The sequence below is a fragment of the Phaenicophaeus curvirostris genome, chromosome 5 (assembly GCF_032191515.1).
Source record: "Phaenicophaeus curvirostris isolate KB17595 chromosome 5, BPBGC_Pcur_1.0, whole genome shotgun sequence".
NCBI lineage: Eukaryota > Metazoa > Chordata > Aves > Cuculiformes > Cuculidae > Phaenicophaeus > Phaenicophaeus curvirostris.
The window spans coordinates 67832366-67845882 of NC_091396.1; the positions used below are offsets into that span (position 1 = coordinate 67832366).

Consider the following 13517-nt stretch of genomic DNA (forward strand, 5'->3'; position numbering starts at 1 on the left):
AAAAATGGATGTTTTATCTAGAGACCCCAGCCTTGCCAGGGACGTTATCTTTGCCAAGCTCCAGGGAGTTGTTGGAGAGGGAGGCAGGATGAAGGCAGCAGCTCCTCAACCCGCTCTGCCTTTGCACAAGGCCCTGAGCACCCCTAGACCAGTTACTTACAGACAGTAGGAGAATTGTTACCAGGCAAGTCCAAGAGGGATGGGAAACAGCTCCTTCTGATGATTCCCTGTGTCCATTGCCCTTACGCATCAAAAGAATGGAGAGGAGTAAAAAACACAGCTGAGACCCAGATGCATGGAGGACCCAAAGGAGAGCATCTGATCCAGGGGAAGGTTGAGCTTCCACCCAAACTCACATTAGAAAGCAGATACGACAGCAGAAACTCACATCTGGTCTCCCACACAAACCCCACAGCCAGCACCTACCTCCATGACTGTGTATTTTATGAAGTGGTGGAGCTTCCAAGAAGAGTTGCCCAGCTGGGGTGGCTACAAGGACTCTCCAGATGGGCAGGGCTACAACGACAGCACCACCACAACACCCCCAGCCCAAACTAACATCACTGAAGCTTGAGGGTTACGTTCATAGTTTGAAAACATTCAAATCTACGTGGATCTACGAAGCTGCTACTTACCCCAAAAACAGGAGTCCCAGTATCTGCCAAAGGCTCCGCTGCTGACCACGGGCAAGTGTGAGGATCCTCCAGGGTGCAGGTTTCCCTTAGATCTCATTGCAAGGAGTGTCCCTGATACTAGAAATGTTTGCCAGTTCAAAGCTCCTATGAAACAGATAAGACTGGAGGCATCTGAGCTTTACTCACTGAAATAACAGCTTCAAGGAACACAACAGTAACAGCTACAGGTGAAACCCCAAAGGTGGCTGCTTTTGTGAAAAAAACACGGGCTTCTCTCTCACCTGAACTATTTCCTAAGTCTCAACAGGGCTTGGGTCTGTTGGAGCAAGTCCAGAGGAGACCATGGAGATGATCTGAGGGCTGGAACACCTCTGCTATGAGGACAGGCTGAGAGAGTTGGGCTTGTTCAGCCTGGAGAAGGGAAGGCTCTGGGAAGACCTTAAGAGAGGCTTCCAGCACCGAAACGGGCTCCAGGAAAGCTGGGGAGGGGCTTTTGAGCAGGGAAGGGAGGGACAGGGTGAGGGAGAATGGTTTTAAGCTGCAAGAGGGGAGACTGAGATGAGATCTTATGAAGAAATGTTTTGCTGTGAGGGTGGGGAGGCCCTGGCCCAGGTTGCCCAGAGCAGGGGTGGCTGCCTCATCCCTGGAGGGGTTCAAGGCCAGGCTGGATGGGGCTTGGAGCCCCTGATCCAGTGGGTGGGACTGGATGGGCTTTAATTTCCCTTATGACTCAAACCACTCCATGATTCTACGATATTCTTTAAGTGGAAGAACAGCTCTGAAGCTTCTAAGTGCCCATGTCTGCCTCTCCTCAAGCTTGTACCTCCTCCCCTCTGCCCAAACCCAAGAACACTGAGTGCAGCCCAATGCTCATTTCTTGGAAGGGAGAGTTGGAAACCTCACCCAAGACATCCCTGTTCAGTTAAAAGACAAGAGCAAGAACACCTTGAATAACATCATCCCTTTATTTGCTGACACCATTACAAAAACTGATGAACATTAGCAACAAAAAAAGGAGTGTTTACTTGAGGTTGAAGTCAGAGGCAGCTAATCCCAAAAATGTAATTAAGTAAAACAGTGTACAACATCAGTATTAAAATGTTATAACCCATCGGTGACTTTAACACGTTGGAGTTTTCTGAACAAGTTTTACTGAGCAAAATAAGACAAAAGGTTATGTGTTTACTGTCTCTCCAGGAATGTAGAGGTCTAATTATCCAAACAGGTTTGGTTTTATTATAAAACTAAACTCTGGAGGTGTCTACAGAGTCGGGTTTTTTTCTTTAAATCAGTAGTCTAACAAGGATTAGAAAAGACAAAACTCTGTTCAGTGTTTGACGAAGTAGAAAGGGTGAAAACATAAATAAGGCCTTAATTTGGCAAAATATAATACAATGCCTTCTGCTATCCTCAAATTAACGATTCCCCCGTGACTTCATTCTGCAAGAGAGACACAAAACGCCACGTCAGCCAAGCAGCTCCTGAAGGGCAGTGTTGAAGCAAACCCACGCCTCGTCAGCTGGTTCGTTAGCATCAGCCTGCGATGAAGCCCAGAGGAACGGGCTTCCTCAGAAAAATGTGGTGTCTCCAGTTTTTCCAACCCTTAGCTAACTTTGGGTCACTTAAGAAGTTTACCAGCATGATGCAATTAACCACAAAGGCCCAGGTTTCCAAGTTCACTGAATATGAAAATAAAATCTTTTTTCATCCGTCCATAATTGGATGATGAAGAGTTCATGCCAGACTGGTGCTTCATATTCTCATATCCCTGTGACCACAGCAAGCCTGAAAGCCCAGTGGGTTATTCGATACCCATCATCCCAAAGCAATCGGAGCATGGAAGTGTACATGGAAACACCGCACAGGCACTGGGAGAACAAAGCTTTTGGAAACCTGTGGGAAGTGGGAAGTAGCAGAAGGGAAGGACAAAGCGTCATGAGCCCAAAGAGGGACCTGAAGATGTGAGACTGGTCCCAGCTAACCGAGCTATGGATCCAAAGAGAGACAAATCTAATGCCTATTAGAAGCTTTTAATGAAATCCACATAGACAGGCTCAGCTTTTGACACCGGACTTACTAAATCTGATCCGGGTCCCAGCGTCACAGACCAGTGTCCTTCCCAGCAGCCACCCAGTTCAACTAGACGACCAGCAGTCACACCTACCTACTAACTGGTAGTGTTCTCGTCCCTTTGACAGCATTTGGCTTACTGACACGAGCAGCTTCTTGAGATGACCTACGTCCTGGTTAAGATTCACCGCCACATTTTGTCTTTTATCAGTCAATTCCTAGAAGAAGAGGAAAAAAAGAAAAAAATCATTAAAAGCTCATTTACAATCTAATTACCAAGAAAGCCCAGAATTAGATCCGCCGTATAAAATTACAACTCCTTGCGCAGATGGGAACAATTCTTGTAAGTCAGAGGGTTATGGCCACATTTAAAAAGAACATGGTTCAAAGTCAAGAAGCCACTTCCAGGGAATTACGTGCACACGCCAGACACCGGCTAGAGCATCGCTGACCTCCGGATCCCACCTGCCCTCGCCTAGGAGCCCACAGCCCCCCACGCCTGGCTGAAAACCCACGCGGATGAGAGCCCACGGTTTATACCACAGGCTGCTAAGGACACTGAGCCCAGCGGGAAGGATGATTCCTGACCCCACAGCTCTAACAACAAGGCTGCTGGACCACCAAGGACCTGCTTTTGCGGGACGGTGCCCTCAGCAGTGTGTGATACCCTAACACGAGGCAGCTCCAGCTGTGAAACCATCTGGATCAGCCGGCTGGAGATACGGACTCTTCCTCACCCACGTGGCAGCATCGGTGCTCCTGCTCAAGGTCGGGACACGGGTTGCAGCCCACCAGCTGCCCCGTGGGTTCACCCTCTGCTCCAAGCCCTGGGAAATCCCTGCTTGCCAGTAACACACTTGGATGAGGACTTCACAAAGCACCAGTCACCATGGAAAAACAGAAACAAGAACAATACCTGAAACTAAGAAAACTGGTTTCCTGCACCAAAATGAAAATGCTGAGCATGCTTTTTTTAAACTAAAAAAAAAAAGTGCTTTTTTTCAGGAGTTCAAGTTTATTAATAGGGAAGTGTCACAACTCGAAATGGACTCTTCCTGTCTTGCCTGCCCTTCTCCCCAAAGTCAGCCTTGCTGAGCTAGCAGTGATACAATCCCTGTTTTACCACCTTTATCGATTAGCTCCTCCAGAGACGTGCAATGAACTTCACATCCAAAACACACACTATTGCTCCTTATTCAGTTCGTAAGGCAGACGTGCAGGTAACCTGTAGGGAAGCTTTCCCTTTGCAATTTAGCAGCTAAAAATAAGCAAATCTGCCTTGGTGCCAGCGATATAGAAGTATCCAATTCTCGACAGGAGCACGGGGTGTCCACAAGCACTCGGCATCGCCCAACTCCACGTCAAGTGAACGTGGTTTCCCTAATAGAACAAGACTGATGCATAACGCTGTTGCAAATCTCTCCCTAGAGTTTCAGGGAAATTAGAACGAGTTCAGACAGGGCCACTTTCCCAGCTCCCATTTGGCTGGAAATGCCGCTAGACTCGCTGTTACGCAGAGCAGGCAGTAAATCAAACTCAACCACCTGCACCATTACAGAAACTACTCTGGGCTCAGGCAAGAGAACAAAGCAATATATTGCAAAGCTCTTAAGTTCAACTGGTAAACATTTTTATACTGCTAAAAAAAAAAAAAATCATTGGAAATCCATAGGGCAGCCCAAACATTTTTTTGCCCTTATTAAAGTAGAAAATCAAGTCTGTCAGGATTGAGAATTTCCACAGCAATCTCATACAGACTGACGGAAGTGGAAAGGCAAAGGCAATTAGCATCCCGGCAAATGAATGAATTACAGCACTGACCGATAGTGCTGGGTATCAAAGTGCATTAGCACAGAAACCATTGCGAGCAGAAGCAGTGAAGGAGCTTTTCAGTTCACACTCAAGCCCTCATGTCTCTGCTCTCCCCTTATTCGCTTCCTCTCCCTTCTGTTTCTTGGCTTCACTAATCCCTGGCAGTATTTACTCATCAATTACAGACACATCCCTAACTCTCTTGGGGCTAATCCCGACTAGCCTCTGATGGATTTAGGCTCAACACAATCACACTCAGTTTCTGCTAAGCCAGAGGTGCAAGCCCCGTGCTCCCCAAGTGTAAAATCAAACTAAACCACTCGCAGGGAGCCACGCAGCTCATGCACCCATCACTTCAACCAGACCAGCCTGGAAGAATCTGCTCCTGCAGCGACTGCCCATTCCTGAGGAACTGCAGTTGTCCATTGATGTGGTGACTCTTTTTCCCTTCTCTCTCTTTCCTCTCTCTCTTATTTACCTTACAGTGTTTTCCTGACAACTATCAGTGCGTGTCGGATTGGATCTGAGTGACCCTGGCTGCATCCCAGGATCAGATTGTGATCTGAGCGGAATGAAATCTGTTTTCTGCCCCATGGGAAGTTGCACCCCTATATCTCGGCTGAGCACCTGACTATTTTGTTCTGTTTATTTTGGTCGAAGCCAGAATAAATTTTGCTTTTGATTCGCACCCTGAGAGTGACCATGTTGGCCTCCAGATCATCGCACAGATAAACAAACCACCTTCTTTCAACTGTGCAGGTTGAAAGAAGGTCCAGACACGAGCGTGTAGCTTGTGGTTTCAGGATGTGACCCAAGGAAATCACGTCCTTGGGACACAGAGATGAAGAGAGGAAGAGGATGGGAGCAGGGAACTCCCGAACCACAGACCCAGGGGTTAAAAGAAGCACTGAACTGACAGATTCCCCTCCACCACACTTTACAGCATTTCCAGTTTTCAGTGATGGAGCATTTGACACTCAGATTTGGGGGGGAAGCACATTAGATTTCCTATAAGCCTCAAAATAACTTTACTGCCTAAGCAAGTTGCTGAATATAAATGCCTTGCTTAAAGCGCACTAAAAGCCACCCTTTAGTCGTCATCCAGTCCCTTAAGTGACAAGGAAGCTGATTAGAAAAACCAAATGGTCTATTTTTAAACAGAAAGAAAAAGACTCTAAAACAAACACACAGAATGTGTTTGAGGCTTTACGCAAGCATCATTTCTCAATTTTGTGGGTTGGTTCCAGTATCCAGAAGGAACAAATATGCTCATTTTTGAGCATGTGTTTTCAGGTCCTTAAGAACGAGAGATACTGTTGCTAGGTGGAAGTGGCTGGAAGACTTGCTTTTTTAATCTGAGAGCTATTTTAAGCTGGGGGTTTGGGCTTCCGGGGAGACAGCTTCTTTATTTCCTCCAAAAAAAAAAAAAGAAAGAAAGAAAAGGCAGCAAAAAGGGCTTGGGGAAGAAGATAATGTTCTAAATTCCAGCCTCTGCCAATGGCTACCTGTCAAAAGCACTGTTTAGACAATTAACATTTTCACTAATGAAGGCTTAATTACAGGTTTATTAGGACTGTTTTTCCACAAGCCTCCTTAGAATAAAGCCATGGATATTCTGGAGGAAGCCTATCTAGGGTTCAACAATGCACCCACGCAGCTACAGCCGAACAATGCAAGAGCCCGATAGGTTACGGAAATTCAGGCTAAAGGAATTAAATCAAACCAACCACCCTGAGACCTGCACAGGGCACGTCTAATGACACCCAGCTCAGGAAGGGTGGCCAGAGACATCAGCCACACGATGACCATGCTCTGGGCTGCATCAAAAGCAGCGTGGCCAGCAGGGCGACGGAGGGGATTCTGCCCCTCTGCTCTTGTGAAACCCCAACTGGAGTTCCTTGGCCAGCTCTGGAATCCTCAACATAAAGATATGGAACTGCTGGAATGGGTCCAGAGGAGGCCATGAAGATGATCCAAGAGCTGGAGGACCTCCCATACGAGGACAGGCTGAGAGAGTTGAGGTTGTTCAGCCTGGAGAAGGCTCTGGGAAGACCTTAGATCAGCCTTCCAGTACCTGAAGGGGCTACAGGAAAGCTGGGGAGGGACTTTTTACAAGGGTATGGAGTGATAGGACGAGGGGGAATGGCTTTAAATTGGCAGGGGAAGATTTAGATTAGACATTAGAGAGAAATTCTTCACAATAAGAGTGGGGAGGCAGTGGCCCAGGTTGCCCAGAGAAGTGGTGGCTGCCCCATCCCTGGAGGCGTTCAAGGCCAGGTTGGATGGACTTGGAGCCCCATGGGAGGTGTCCCTGCCCATGGCAGGGGGGTTGGAACTGGCTTTAAGGTCCCTTCCAACCCAAACCATTCCATGACTATGGCAACACGGCTGATGGCATCACTGTCCTGAGTTACCACTTGATGAGCCATAAAGGCACAGCAGACAGCAAGCAATTCAGCACTGGTTTAAGGAGGGCTTTTTTCTTGCTGCAGACAGGGACACAGAGCACCTGGAGTGTCACCATCACCACCTCACTTCCTGCTGGCAATGCAGGAGGAGAAGGCCTGGCAGATCTGCCACCCTCCCAGGAAACCCAGCTCATCTGTGTCCTTACAGGCCCAGCTGCATCTCCGGTTTGGACAGTGAGCCTACAACACAAGGGTCGATCAGCATCCATGACTGATCACTCTAGAAAAGCCGTTTAATTTCTGCTAACGACTACAGAGGCAAAGGCTTTTCCACAGTACTCCTCAGAGGACTCCCAGCTTCCTCTCACAGCTGATGAAGCTACTTACTTTCAGCAGCTAAAAAGAGTCGATATAAATTATGTCCTATCAGCAAGTGCTCCTCTCCCTCCCAAACAGCGTTTCCCTCCACTCCATCCATCAGAAGCAAATCGGTAATGAGTTCCATTGACACCACTTAGCTGCGTAAAACATACCGGGGGAGGGCATCTGTTTTAGCTTTCCCCTTCCCAACTGCCTTCTGGAAAGCGGTTTTGAAGCTGGTGTGAAAGTTCTCCTTCCCAAGAGATGGAGAAGCCCAGCTACAGAGCCACAACTCAACCACTCCTACCAGCCGTGTCCTTCCAGGGCCAGGACTCAGCACACCAGCTACACGAGCGGTTCAGCAATTATCCACGTAAACAGTAGCCCCCCAGGCTCAGGCAAGTCACCTGCAAGCGTGGAAACGGGCACCCCAGACCGAGTCCAGCCAATTCCAGATCCTGCATCTGCAACGCCTTTACTGGGGGATATAAACACCCCATCAGACTGCAGATTTGCTCACCTGCAGGACAAGGCAGTGCTAAAGCTTCCTAAAGCTCATGCAAGTAAGATTTTCCTGCTGGACCACTTGCAGATTCCCACAAGGAGACCTGAAGCCGAGTCGGAGCACCTACCAGTGGCTGAGAAGAGGCTCTTGCCCACAGCTGCAAAGGACCAGAAGGGTCAAGGTTCTGGCTAGAGACACTGTCTCCTCAGTGTTACAGAGCATGCAAGGCTGCCTTCTTTTGTGAGCATTACCAATGCCACAAGTGCCAGCCCAGCAGTTAATATTTTAAGCCCATTTAGGAATCAGCAGATTTGGTTTTAGACTCCTTTGCAAGGAAAAGTCGGAGGAACTTCCCCAGACTCTTCCCAATTTTGCCCAAACCAACCCAAAACCCGTCTGGAAGCCCTGATCTCATGTCTAGAACCTCTCCCCTTCCTCCTTACACATTTGAGCTATGGGAAGGAGGTCACAAACCAGATGACAGCAGAATGCTTAGAACGATGTCAGCATCCTTGGGATACAGCTCCAGGACTTCACCCTGACAAGCTGTAGGACAGGAAACTTCATCAAGCCTTAATTTTCTGTCTGCAGAACATGGCCTGTTCCTTTCCTGGACCTTACTTCCCCCAAGGTGCACACTTGGCATGAGATTTGCACGGGCTCCAAAGCAACACTCACCGACTCTGTGCAAACGTCGCTGTTTTCAATAACATTGGCATCCCCGACAACTTTTCCGATTTCTCTCTCAAGAGATGCCAAAGACTCCTGGGCCTGCAGGGGATTAAAAAAAAAAAAAAAAGAAACAGGGGAGACAACGATTAGCTAAGGCTGAGAAGAAAACCCACATCTCTCCAAAAGCGACAAAGACACGGGAAATCACTATTCAGGAGGAAATCTGTTTTATGCCAGCTTTGCTCAGGGGACCAACACGCTTGCCAGGATTGACATGTCTCCTTACAATCAGCGTGTTGCATGTCAGCCTGCCTGCGTCTGAAAGCAACTCTACAGGGAAGCTTTAATAATCTCATGTCAAGTTATTAGGTAAAAACTGTGCAGGGAATTTTATTGTGCAAGAGTAACAGCACAGGCAGGTCTTCAAAAGCCTAATCATAAACCTGCATTTATATAAATTACACCACGAATCATGGACATCAGCAAAGCACTTCACATGTCAACATCCAACATTATTGACCTGAGCAGTGTGTTATAAGTGCCTTATTCAGCAGGTCTCCTTTACTTCCTCACCTCCTGGCAGTGCTTTTGTGATCTTCCGTCCACATGCATTAAATTGGAAGGGGGAAGATTTAGATTAGACCTTGGGAAGAAATTCTTCACAATGAGGGTGGAGAGGCACTGGAACAGGTTGCCCAGCGAACTGGTGGCTGCCTCATCCCTGGAGAAGTTCAAGGCCAGGTTGGATGGGGCTTGAAGCAACCTGATCGCGTGGGAGGTGTCCCTGCCCATGGCAGGGGGTGGCAACTGGATAATCTTTAACGTCCCTTCCTACCCAAGCCATCCTATGACTCTACGCTTGAACAAAACCCACCCCACCACCTGCAAGAACACAATCCTATTTCCTATTCACCTCCTGCAGAAGGAGGAAGGTGTTACACAGTCTGCAGCCAGAGCTCAGCCACACCACAGGCTATTCTTGTCTCTATTTATCAATACTCCCACGAGAGGTTCGTTTCTGGGGTGACAGATAGCACTGAGACCTCTCCTGCTTAAAGATTTCCCACTCCAATCCATCTTGGGAGAGCAGCCACTGAGGAAGAGCAGAGGTAACCCACCTGCTTAGCTCTGTGCAAGCTTGATGAGACAACTTTAAAGATTTGCAGTCTCCTGCATTACAGCAGATTCGTAACCTCGCGTAAGCGGGCAGATGGCTTGTAATCCAACCTGTAACCACTGCCGTTTGAGACTGGATTTCAAAGCTGCAGGCTGCGGTGTGGGTGTACGGCTGTGGGATGGGCTTTTGGTTAGGCTGGGGTTCTTTAAACAAAGAATTACTTGTCAGACCCAAATCGCTTGTTCCCATTGCCACAAAATTAGCATGAACGAGAGAGTCTTTCAAGACTGCCAATTAAAGAGAGCTCTTTGTTGAGTTTTTATTACCTAAACAGACATGCAGGTGTCTTGCGTGAGCTCTTAGACCCACAGTCCCAGTCATTTGGGGAACCAGGCAGGCAGCTCAAGCTGCTCCAATCACCACATTTTCCAGTAGTACAAAACTACAGATCTTGAGGGCTTCACGGATGCTTAAATCTGCAGCTGTTCAGGGTCTCTGCTTACCTTGGGCAAGTCACCGGCTACCTTCTGTCTCTCATTTTGATCAACTTTGAGTTTTGATAGTGTTTCATTTAGCTGTGTTTTCAGCTGCAAAACAGTAATAGAGAAAATCAGATTCCCTCACGCACAGAGATTTCATTTGTCTGTCCCACAGAGTAACCCAATGCACACTGCAACGGGAGTAAGATCACTAACGATTACGGCACACACTGGATTAGTCAACAGGTATGATGAGGTTTACAGGGACAGTCAAGGAAGAGAGATTCCATCTGTAAAGATAAACATAGAGAATGGAAACTACAGAAGAAAAGAAAAGACATGGTTGGCATCAGCTCCATTACAAGTGGATTCAACTTTTAAACTTTATTGCCAGTAGGAATATTAGCAATACTGACAGAGCATACGGTTGTCCACTGCTCTCATCACAAAATCAGCCCAGATTTCGCTGCAATTCACAGCAAATATGTGAAAATGTAGATGTCATCTTAATTCTGGCTAAACAGTCACTTTACTGTTGAATAAACTAAAAAGCTCTACTTGTCATCTTAATAAAGCACCACTTACTACAATTATGTTGACTTAACCAGTCTGTTAATGTCACATCAAGGCATGAGTCACTGACAAGGGCGTATTAAGTTGTCGATTGTGTTTAGATTCAATCTAAAAAACTGAAACTATTTCAGTCAAGAGGGATGAATACTTTGTACCGGCTGCCCTTAACCTGCAGCCTTCCAGAGGGAATAAACATTTCTTAAAGAATATTTCAATTGCTCTTCATCACAGCATGCAGAAGCAGCCACAGCACTCAAGGCTTGAGCCGCAAACAGGAGAGCTAACAAGAAGCTTGAGTGCCAATTTTGGTGGATTTGTGCCTCTGAAGAGCACTGTGCTAATGTTCACTATTCCTGCTGTCAATCTCCTTGGGAGCCAGCAGGGGATTAAAGAAGCGAACAATAGGCTACTCAGAGCCCTGGCTTCTCATTGATTCTAAACCTACGCGTTGTGTTTGTCTCACCCTTGGAAGGTTTCCCCACTTTGGAGCACCTGGGCTGGCAGATGGTGGTTTTCTACGTTTTGGAGAAGCACCATTGAGCTCCTCTGCAGTTTCAACCTCTCCTTGCTCACCTTAGAGATTAGTGGGAAACACATTCTGAAATCCCATCATTTCTGTTCCTCAGCCTCTTGCCTGCTGCAAAACCCACACATATACAATACACTGGATAACGTTCCAGAGCCCTTTGCTTGAAGGTGCTTGTTTACCACCTCCTCACGCTCCTACCAGCGCAGCAGCATCACATTGCAGAGTCAAGTAGCCCTTTTAAAGCTTTTAAAGCTTTGGTTGTTGCCCCTTACTCTCAAAGAGATGGCATTTACCAGTTAACTGAAAGATACGCATTCAATTCCCATTTCCCTTGTTTTCAAAATGAGCAGCTTTGGTTCCTGAGGCAGGATGCTAATCGATACCACACTAGACTTGCCAAGCACACCACTAACTTAAGCAGCCTGTTGTGGTGGTGGTTTTAAATCAACTATTTTAACCCCGTACATTATGGTTGGACTCGATGATCCAGCGGGTCTCTTCCAACCTGGTGATTCTATGATTACTGGCAGTACCCTGGTGACACCAGCAGCCTGCAGTTACAAGTTGTCCCATCACCTACTCTAAAACCCAAAGACATGGTGACGGAGGCAACTTTCCCCGATTCTAGCTCAAGAGCAAGACAGTGCCATTCAAACACAAGCAGAGGAAGGATCTGACTCCTCCTGCAGCCTTAAAAAAACCACATCACTCAAACAAACGGGAAGTGAAAGGACTCAAACTGGACAAGCGTGCATTTTGCGGTCTGTAGGTCCGGCCTTGGTTAACCCAACTCCTTGAGAAAATCTGGTACAGGAGGATTATCGGCTGGATAGCTCTGCAAGCCAAACACGGGGTGACACAGAGCATGCACCAAACCAGAACTGCTATTCAGCCACATCAGGGTGCCAGCTGCTGAATGGCTGGATGCTCTGAATTAATCTAACGTTGCTTTTGGCCAATTTCTGTACATACACAAGGAGGATGGAAAAGGCTCTGCAGAGCCACAGCACAGATACTACAGTTGGTTTGAGAGGAACCAATCAGAGAATAATCTTCAAATTAAACCATTAAGAGCATGACTTTTGTTGCTCCAAGGACATTGTATTTGCTGGGGTGTCTATACTGCAAAACATCGATTCTCAAGAAGTTTCAGGAATGAAAGTCTTACAGACTTTGGAAAAAGTCTTAAGAACCAGGCATGCTATTGTTAGGAGCGGAGAAAGAGACAAATTGTAAAAGTCAGACTACATAAATGATTGCAATGGACAAAAATATCAAGCTGGAGAGGTTAGCAGAACAGACAGGATTTGAAATAAGTCTCCGCTTCGTAAGTATGTTGGGAGCCTCATTTGTGCCCAGCGGAGAACAAGCTTCTTACCAAATTTAACTCTTCATTCTGTCTTACTGCTTCAGAATATGAATCATCAAGTTTTTTCTGCAATTCAGTCAACAGATCTTTGAGCTGAAATGAAGTTTAGAGTTTTAGGATTTGTCTCCTTAAGATGCCCGCTTTTCTTCTGCTCAGTTATTAGTGTGTTGCTCTACCCTAAGGTCACAAGCACATCAACTCCTCAGCCGCACGGGCTAAGCATTAGATTAGTTGGCCAGTCAACCAGTAACCAGACAAAAAGAGCAAGAACAGTTTGGTCAATAAAGTTTACCTCTCTGACTTCTGAAACATAAGTAGATCGTTCTATTTCTGCCTTTTCTAGTTCACTTTCCAAATGTTCTCTCTCTTTTTTAAGCTAGAAACAGAAAAACAGAGTTAAAACAGATGGTTTTGAAGCTTTCGTGCAGTATCATTGTCTTGATTAATTATAAGCTATGAATTTCTATCAGACATTCCATGACAGAACATCTCAAATCCAGTGAATGCACAGCACAGATTTAAACTGGTCCTTTCCAAAGGGATATCAAGGCAAAAGAACTGAGCCCAAGACCATCACCAAGCAGAAAACTGCTCAGCCTCATGAGGAAACAGACCCAATGGGTGAGTACGGACATAAAAAACAGGTCAACATCCAGCACCCAGCTTCTGTTTCTTAGAAAAGAAAAGATCCAACCAAAAGATCCAGTTTAAGCTGCAGGACAGGCTGCACTGCTTGGAGGAGTCCCAGGAAGTTTAGACTTGCAGCATCAGCCTAAATCATATTTTGGTTAACAGGAAGCTTTAAGGAAGAAAAAAACCACCTGCACGTACATTTTCAACTTCTTTGATTTCTTCCTTTAACCTCTCTACCTCACACTCCAAAGAAACGACCGAAGAACGCATCTGCAGTTTTCAAGAGAGATAAATACATCGATTAGTTGGGTTGGACAAACTCTCCAGATACAAACAATGATTCTATGTAGCGGAC

At 46.5% G+C, this 13517-nt stretch overlaps 1 protein-coding gene across 10 annotated transcripts in view; it reads right to left on the minus strand.

Moving 5' to 3' along the window:
* Positions 1–1581: 1581 nt before the first annotated feature.
* Positions 1582–13517, minus strand: part of KTN1 (kinectin 1) — an 89493-nt gene continuing 77557 nt past the window's right edge. For 6 of the 10 annotated variants that reach the window (XM_069856763.1, XM_069856759.1, XM_069856766.1 and 3 more), the window contains 7 exons: positions 13361–13432; positions 12822–12905; positions 12539–12622; positions 10083–10166; positions 8469–8561; positions 2800–2923; positions 1582–2075 (listed from right to left, as the gene is read on the minus strand). In XM_069856763.1, coding sequence (XP_069712864.1) covers positions 2071–2075; positions 2800–2923; positions 8469–8561; positions 10083–10166; positions 12539–12622; positions 12822–12905; positions 13361–13432 — 546 coding nt within the window. In that variant the 3' untranslated portion in view covers positions 1582–2070. The remainder of the gene's footprint in view (positions 2076–2799; positions 2924–8468; positions 8562–10082; positions 10167–12538; positions 12623–12821; positions 12906–13360; positions 13433–13517) is intronic. The other 4 variants (XM_069856767.1, XM_069856765.1, XM_069856764.1 and 1 more) reach the window with 1 other exon arrangement.